The 8,589-nt window shown below is 36.8% G+C and overlaps 2 protein-coding genes across 7 annotated transcripts in view; one reads left to right on the top strand and one right to left on the bottom strand.

Annotated features, from left to right (window-relative positions):
- Positions 1-3,967, bottom strand: part of LOC116849896 (putative sodium-dependent multivitamin transporter) — a 7,817-nt gene extending 3,850 nt beyond the window's left edge. The window contains exons 1-4 of the mRNA XM_032827533.1: positions 3,768-3,967; positions 2,482-2,613; positions 1,979-2,200; positions 915-1,258 (exon numbers count right to left, since the gene is read on the bottom strand). Of these exons, the coding sequence (XP_032683424.1) occupies positions 915-1,258; positions 1,979-2,200; positions 2,482-2,613; positions 3,768-3,773 (704 nt within the window). The 5' untranslated portion in view covers positions 3,774-3,967. The remainder of the gene's footprint in view (positions 1-914; positions 1,259-1,978; positions 2,201-2,481; positions 2,614-3,767) is intronic.
- LOC116849895 (tensin-3) overlaps positions 1-8,589 on the top strand; it is a 245,469-nt gene that overhangs the window by 50,021 nt on the left and 186,859 nt on the right. The window lies entirely within an intron of this gene.

Raw genomic sequence — 8,589 nt, 5'->3', positions numbered from 1 at the left:
GAGATTCGAACCATTTTTTATTAATTTAGCACAGATTTGAAATATTTCGGATGGAATCTCGGCTAAAGAAATTTAGAATGGTTTGTCTCTCAGCTATGCCGTTTTTGTTAAAATTTTAATTAAAATTGCCGAATCTCTCTCTCTCTCTCTCTCTCTCGGTTTGGCCGAGATTCGAACCATTTTTGACTAATTTAGCACAGATTTGAAATATTTCAGTTGGAATCTCGGCTAAAGAAATTTAAAATGGTTTGTCTCTCAGCTATGCCGTTTTTGTTAAAATTTTAATTAAAATTGCCGAATCTCTCTCTCTCTCTCTCTCTCTCGGTTTGGCCGAGATTCGAACCATTTTTGACTAATTTAGCACAGATTTGAAATATTTCAGTTGGAATCTCGGCTAAAGAAATTTAAAATGGTTTGTCTCTCAGCTATGCCGTTTTTGTTAAAATTTTAATTAAAATTGCCGAATCTCTCTCTCTCTCTCTCTCTCTCGGTTTGGCCGAGATTCGAACCATTTTTGACTAATTTAGCACAGATTTGAAATATTTCAGTTGGAATCTCGGCTAAAGAAATTTAAAATGGTTTGTCTCTCAGCTATGCCGTTTTTGTTAAAATTTTAATTAAAATTGCCGAATCTCTCTCTCTCTCTCTCTCTCTCGGTTTGGCCGAGATTCGAACCATTTTTGACTAATTTAGCACAGATTTGAAATATTTCGGTTGAAATCTCGGCTAAAGAAATTTAGAATAGTTCGTGTCTCAGCTATGGCGATTTTATTAAAATTATTTAACTATATCTTGTATATTTGCTTGCACTACTTTTTGAACTAAATTTTACTTCAAAAATTTTAGAGAGAATTACTTTGAACGTATGGAAATCATTTAATTTCAACGGTCACGCGTTAATTGGACTAACTCACTCAGTAAAATCGAGACGGCCTCCTTCTTGTGCGATATGCCAAATATTAGCGAGTCCACCATCAACATTGTTAGCAGCGATGCCGATTATAGTACAGAGGGTAATGGCCATATGAAAGCCTTGGAAAATATCGGTGACCAGAACGGCTTTGATGCCGCCTATCGTTGAGTAGAAGGTGCAGATTATAGCGATCACCAAAATGCTCATAGTACTGGATAGGCCTGTGGTAGCTTCGAGAGCTAACGAAGGAGCGTACAACATTACTCCGGCTAGTAGTAATGTTTCAGTAAAATTGGCAGCGCTCACCATCAGTCGCAGATGCAACCCGAATCGTTTCTCCAGATACTAAAGAGAGGAGAATAGAAATTTGTGAAAGAAAGAAAATAAAAGCGTCTTGCAAAGTATTCTTGTAGTAGATTTGTGATTCAAGATATCCCACTGTTGTAACGCATCTAGTTACATATGTCTGGTTACTTTTACATCTGGATACTTATTGCGTATTTCTATTTGCAATTAGTTATGTTTTTTTTTCAGTTTAATAACTGTAACTAGTTTTTTTTATCAAAATCTCACTTCAGATATAATTCTGGTGACTTCACTATGAGTCTATTAGACGCTACAAACGCTTTGAAGTGTTTAAAGAAAAGCAATGAGTGATTTATATGACGCTTCAAAGTTTTTTATTTGTAGTGCCTAGTGCACCTAATATCATATAAATCCCACTTATTTCAAAAGTCCTCGAAACAAAGCGTGCTGCGATTTTTTAAGGTATATCTAAATAGACTTGGTAGATTTATACAAGATGTAAGTACCTATCTTGTGTGAATTGACTCGAAATCTTCAGGATTTTTAAATCGATATTGCGTATTCCTGTGAGTTTTCCGCTTTTATAGAAATTTCTCTGCTTCCTCTACATTTTTTCTAACTTTTCTTTTTCCAAGATTTTATATCGTATTCGATTATATGCTAGCGCGAAATAAAGTGACATAACTGGCTTTTTTTAAAGAACCACTACTGCATACGCTTGTTAATAGTAGATAATAGTCACGATCGTCCGGCAATTACCTCGTAGATGCTTATGACCTTCATCTCGAAAAACACTGGTAGATACCCATAGACGATGAGCGGTATGCCGAAACCGCCGGAGACGTACATTATCACGACGAACGCGCCGGTGATGTAAGATTCCCCGCTGATTCCGAGCATGGTAATTGCCGATATATGGGAAGCCATCAAGGCTATCGCGAGGGGTAGAGCGCCCATCGAGTTCTCCGCGGAGAAGTACTCCTGTTGGTGGTAATTGTGCGATCGGTTAAGTAGCCTCGTACACAGGAAGCATCGTTTATGATCCACAGAGTGGATCCTTCGGTGCTCGTCACTATTATACGGCGGGTTAAATCAGTAAAAAAGTAAAATACACCCAATATTATACTATTTTTGAGGGAAGATACGAGGCGTGCGAAACCGTTTGCCGTAATCATTTATTGTTCGGTCATGTCAGCTGAAACGCTAAAACAATATCTAAACGGATACTTAGCTTAAATGAAAATTGACTTTTAGAAACTGACCGACGCTGTACGTTGTTTACCACCGCTGAATCGATAATAAATTCCTATGATGACGGAGACCAACATAACCGCGGCGATCACAAGGTAGTCTTGCCATTGTAATGTGTTTGTCTCAGTCACAACGGTTGTCGTCTATAAACAAAGGACATCCAAATAAACTATTTCTTATTCACTGAAAAAGAGAAACGGGAATCTGAAATTGATGCTTAAACCTTCGTCTCCACTTTAAAAAGTCGGAAACTTAAAGTGCAGTTTCGTAGAAGTCACCCTCGCAGAAGAATGAAACAATATCATAAGTTTATACAACAAAATAGCAAAATTATGTCTCACATCCAATAAATTTCTGGATATTCATAATCAGCGACCACGAAAACTCCTCTATCTCTAGAAATCTATCTATCTCCGAAATCTATCTCTTTATAACAAAAATATAATCAGACCCAAACAACATAATGTTTAAAATTGGAACATAAGACATCTTAAAGATAATCTTTAAGACACCTTAAAGACATTTATACGTAAATTGTCTGAAAGACATCTTAAAGATGATACTTAAGACGTCTTATGTTCCAATTTTAGACATTATGTCGTCTGGGGAATCCCATTCTAGAGGATACAAAATTTTTTAAATTATTTCTAGGTTGTTTGTGCAATTTTAATGATGATAATGGGGTATTTTTTCCTTCAATCTTATTATTTCCTGAGCCTGTCTCAAACGGAAGTTTACCTAAAAATTTGTTGAGTGTGAATAATAATTTAGCTATTTTGTTATATTTTATGACAGTACTTTATTTCCTTATGAGGATGGTTTCTATAAAATTGAACTTTAAATTTCCGACTTTTTCAATAAAGATAAAAATTCAAGTTTCAATTTCAGGCCTTCTCAAAGTTGTTGACACGTCTAGTTTATACGTTACTATTTTATAAAAATAATCAAAAACACGTTTTTGGAGATTTAAACCTTTATTTTTCTCGGAAATCTAACGTGATGGACAGTTTCTGAAGTTACATTCGTATTCAGCGAAACCCATTCACTAAAGAACTCTTCATAACAAAAGTGCAGGAAATTATATATTAATTCAAAATATATCATATATAATATATATTCGCTATTACTAGCGAAATTTGCTAACAATGTAGCTTCAAAAAAGTTGCCTAATTATAATACAATTTTCATAAAATAGAAATCTCCGTTACAGCATTCCAATATCATTCCTTCGAATATTTGAAAATTTGTACGAAAATGTTAATAGTGAATCATTTCGGATGATTCAGTCTGTACTTACGTTCATTTTGTAACATTCACACCTTTAGCACCATCTATTCTTAAGACAAACTGCTTAACCTTAACTTTGATCCAGTTGTTTAAACTTTCACAGAAGTGCTCACCGAAATGATGAATTGACACAACATTTATTGCACTCCGCGCAGAAACGAGGATAAAAGTCTAAATGCTTACACGAGCGTTCGGCAAGATCCCACTCACGAATGTGTCCGTCTATATAGTCCGCAAAACGCAAGAGCAAGGGACATTTTACATTACGTAAAGAATTGCTCGGCATCTTTTCCGCTAACGCACGCAAAGCGAGGATTTACACATTAGTCAATAGTCGCACAGCGAGGATTGACACATTAAATCTGATGACATGCTGTTCAATGCTAATGTCTATAATGATTGTCCGTTGATTATACACTTCCTTGAAAAAAAATATAGTTAACAGAGATTAACAGAGATATCACCATGCATGTAGCGTTTCTGTATTGCATTATAATGAGAAAGTTTCACTTTACACGAGAAAGATAGATAGATGCTTTATTTGTTAAGCGCTCTAGGACATATTTCTATCAAGCAATGAAAGATAGAGACAGAGAGAGAGAGAGAGAGACTTGTGTCGCACAATATCGAAATCTAGTCGTATGAAATACGACGTGCGAAATAATGTTATAATGGGAGGGAGAGTAATAATGATTATTTATTATTTGTAAAACGTTCTCGCGATTTACAGGTGTTGAACTGTGATCGACAAGCGACTATAATATTGGGGCTGCAGATATATACCGGTTGAAGCACGTCAGATCGTAATGGAAGATTAGATTGCGATCGTCGGATAAGGCTTAACCTTAATTTAATGTGCCGTAGATGATAGCGTTCAAGATGATTATCTTCACACGCCAACCGGTCCGATGGATCGATTTACTTAACGGCGATGAAAACGAAAAGGAGCGAAACCGGCCGAAGTTATTCATCGATAGGTATATACAGTCTAATTTACGACGCTTGACACCGACATTGATCAAATGACACGAGCGTAATTAAATGTATATTAAAATATGTTCTCACCGACGTGTTATACATTGTACAGAGTGTGCTCAGGTTTCTGATACACGACGTTATAAAACTTTCGCTTCGTCCGGTTGTCAACAGGTTTGCCGCACTTTCTACACTTTCTGAACCTGAACTGAAACAATTACCGTGTTAAAAAGCAGAGCTAATTATTTCCGTTACAATCCGGGAGGATATCGAGAGAAAACGGGTAAACGACATTAAATAACTCTTTTAAATAACTCGCGCTTGTTCCTGAACGATTGGCATAGAAGACAATAATCTGTCATCCATGGTTTCTGCTTCACAGAATTGTCGCACGACGCATTACCTGTAGAATGACAGTCCACTGTTGTAATGTTATTTCCTAGTATCATCTAGTATTAAAAGATATTGTGAAGCAATGTGATTAAGTTTCCGAAGAAGGAGCCGCAGGAATACACGAACAATCTCCTATATCGGGACAATTGAAAATTTTCAAGAGAACCTTTTCAATCTGTGAGTAAAGAGTTACGTAGACAACCGATCTCTCTCTTTCTGTATTTACGAAAAAATGTATTATATTAGAAACACGATAAATTCGCAGTCTTCCTTTCAGCAATGCTATTAATACACGAGGAAAATATTGTAATAAAAATTACATTAATTGTTTTTCTGCTTGTTTTTACAATGTTTTCTGTGAAGCTAGACTATATCGAAATTTTAGTATAAATTACTGTAGAAATAAATTTAACAGCCCACCTAATATGAAAAATATTCAAGTAATTACAATAATTTTGAAGTAAAAAATCAAACATACATAATATATTTTTAAGCAAATATATACGCTAAAAAGGAATTTCACAGAAATAAGCTTTATATCTTACAATAAATAAATAAATTTCCAGATTTTTTTCTTAGTGTGGTAATTTTGGTCATGATATTTTTTAAATTTCTTTTTATATACATTTGACATTTCAGATTAGTCATTTAATTAAAAACAGAGGAAGAAAAGCAGACATACAAAGAGCACAAAAAGAAATTGCTATTTGACGGGCATTTATCTGAATTTATCTGTTGGTTGTAGTTAATCGATGCGACAAAACAGAGACCAACGGTGATTCCGTTTAAGTATCGACTAATTTTCGACATTGTTACCGAACCGTTGGCCATGTTGTTCTGCGCCAATAGCATTGCTAATGAAGGAGAGATAGAGAAGCGCAAACGAGAACGGGACGGAAAGAAAAGAGAGGAGAAGAGGATGGAGAAGAAAAAGAGGAACTCGTAAGTGGTGAATTCCCGTCATTAAGTCGTTAGCCGGACGACAGCAGGCTAACTGTCGGCTAACTGGCTGCTGAACTTGATCGACCAATCGTTGACCCGGTCAATCGAAATTTACCGTGTGCTAACCACTCTCGTTCTGCCGTAATTCGTTGGTATTATCCGGCTACGTAGGCTGCTTTCGGCAATTCGGCGAAGGAAAATATATCGATCGCGGCGCAGCTGTACGCTTTAATTCACGATGCTTCGTGAGTTACCGCGGTTTTACTCGCCGCTCAATTATGTGGAAAGTAACGCGATCGAGATCTGCAATGATCTTTTTAGTTAATAATCAATCATTTCTCTCTAAATACACTGTCTCCTTGAAAATACGGAGATATTTTAGACATGATTTCTTTTCTCGTTCTTTAAATCTCTTGGAGTCGGATTTCATTCAAAAAGTAGAGAGAGTCAATTCGAGTGGTTTTCACTCATACAGAATAAATTCTCCACTCTAAATCGCCGAGTGAATATTTTCATTTGGAATTCAAGAATAAATCTAATGTACTTTACGGTCACAGGAACACATTCATTCTAATTGAATCAAATATTCGTTCATTTAAATCTAAAGAACTCATTCTAAACTTGAATGAGACATTCACTCCTACGATTTTCGAGTAGCAGCCTCTTCACTGTCGCTTTCAGTGAAAATACTGCCACTTTTCACTCATTTTGAATGAAATTTCATTCCAAAAAATTTTGAGATCTCACAGCGCGATACGATACAAATTACAAATCAATACATGCGATAAGGAATTATTCTACGATACGATACAAATTACAAATCAATACATGCGATAAGGAACTTTGCATTTATCATTTTAACTAACGCTGCAATTGTTTATAAGCCACACGTATGACGCTACACGTATTAGTCCAACATTCGCGAAGTACTAATTGCTTTTGCATGTTACATACGTAATTACGAATTCTCAGAAGCATATAACATCCAGTTTCTTCACACCGACCGTGTGTGTATCCAGACATTAACATCGCCGTTTTGATGCGGGCGTTAATTAACTCAACGCACATGGCAAGAAGCCTTCGACGGTGGATCCTGCAACGTCTGCGAGTTGTATAAATCCACAATATGATCTTCTTCTCGGTATACGAGAAATGAAGAAATATCGACTGTGTTATTAAGTGAATATTAATCTTTGCTTACGTTTCCATTAATTAGAGGAATCTTTGCTTATATTATTTTCCATTAAATAGATAATCTGTATACGGTAGTAATAGATATTATTCGATAATAATGCTCAGAAAAATATTTTGCATACTTGATTACTCATTGGAAAGGTGTTGGCAGTCACTGTTACTCTATTTGTCAGGTAATGAGAGCCAATCTGATAATGCTCGCGTGCGAGCAGACTGATTCCCATAATTAATTAATAATGAGACATGACTGATCCCCTGTTTCACTGTGATGGCATTCAAGTGACTTCGTGCGTGGCACCGTGCGTGATACGCCACGCTTCGTCTGCCGTGTGCGTTTTGCGCTCTTGATCAATGTAACGAGATCAATTCGGCAAGAACATGATTCATCCAAGGACTTAAAAAGGATCAGGTTTCGCTAGGTTTCATAATTTAAAAACATATGAAATAAGAAACTGGACTTTCAATACGATAAAAGTCAGCGTGCGAAGCCACTCGTGTCGACACGAGAAATAAGCGACGGTCATGCGCGCTTGAATCGATCGGCTCGACGTGCAAGATGTGAGAGATACTTTTCTTGTCGAGAGGTGCGCTGAGGCAGCGCTATAAATATCCTTTATCTGTTATGACAGTTGGTATAATTAGACGTCCCGCGCCGGAAAGTGCGAATTGTGATTCAGGATCACGCGATCCTACCTCGCAATATCTTTTTCATCTCGAACGCTTGTCGACGAAGCGTTTCTGTCCTGCGCTTATCCGATCGTCTGCGCTCATCACGTGTCAAATTACTGCCAGCCAGCCGTGAATTTTATCATGTCTCTGAATCATTATGGATATAAAAAAATTATTACTGTCACGTTCTTCTCCTGAGAGAGATCTAATCCTTGCTCCAATATCCATCGCCTTGTTTGTAGTACCGGGCGCGAAGATCCGTCGGATCTATGTGTACCACACATATGCCGCGAGTCTCGTGGATCCTTCATCTTGACTTACGTGAGTAAATATGCGCATGCACCGATGCACGTGGTGTCTCGCACGCGTGTCTTAGAATGATTAAAGGTCGGCAAACTAAAAACGATTTCTAAGCAAAACGCGGAAGCGACAGCTCTCATTAATACGCGCATCTTGGCAAACCATCTGAAATTGTACTTTATCGCCGCCGTTTACGTTTACATAAAAGCCTGCGACATTATATCCACAATTTCTGCTGAGATTGCAAAACGCTGCAAGGTCACGCGCGATCGATTTCATTTTAAGATGCTTTGTATAATGCACTAATATTCTAATCGTCATATTCTCTATTATTAAATATTATAAACAATAGGACAATA

Source organism: Odontomachus brunneus, unplaced genomic scaffold, assembly GCF_010583005.1.
Source record: "Odontomachus brunneus isolate Ranch 3 - 2012 unplaced genomic scaffold, Obru_v1 Obru_scaffold_128, whole genome shotgun sequence".
In the NCBI taxonomy this organism is placed as follows: domain Eukaryota; kingdom Metazoa; phylum Arthropoda; class Insecta; order Hymenoptera; family Formicidae; genus Odontomachus; species Odontomachus brunneus.
Note: the sequence above shows the minus strand (reverse complement) of the source record. Positions and strands in the feature narration are given on the sequence as shown.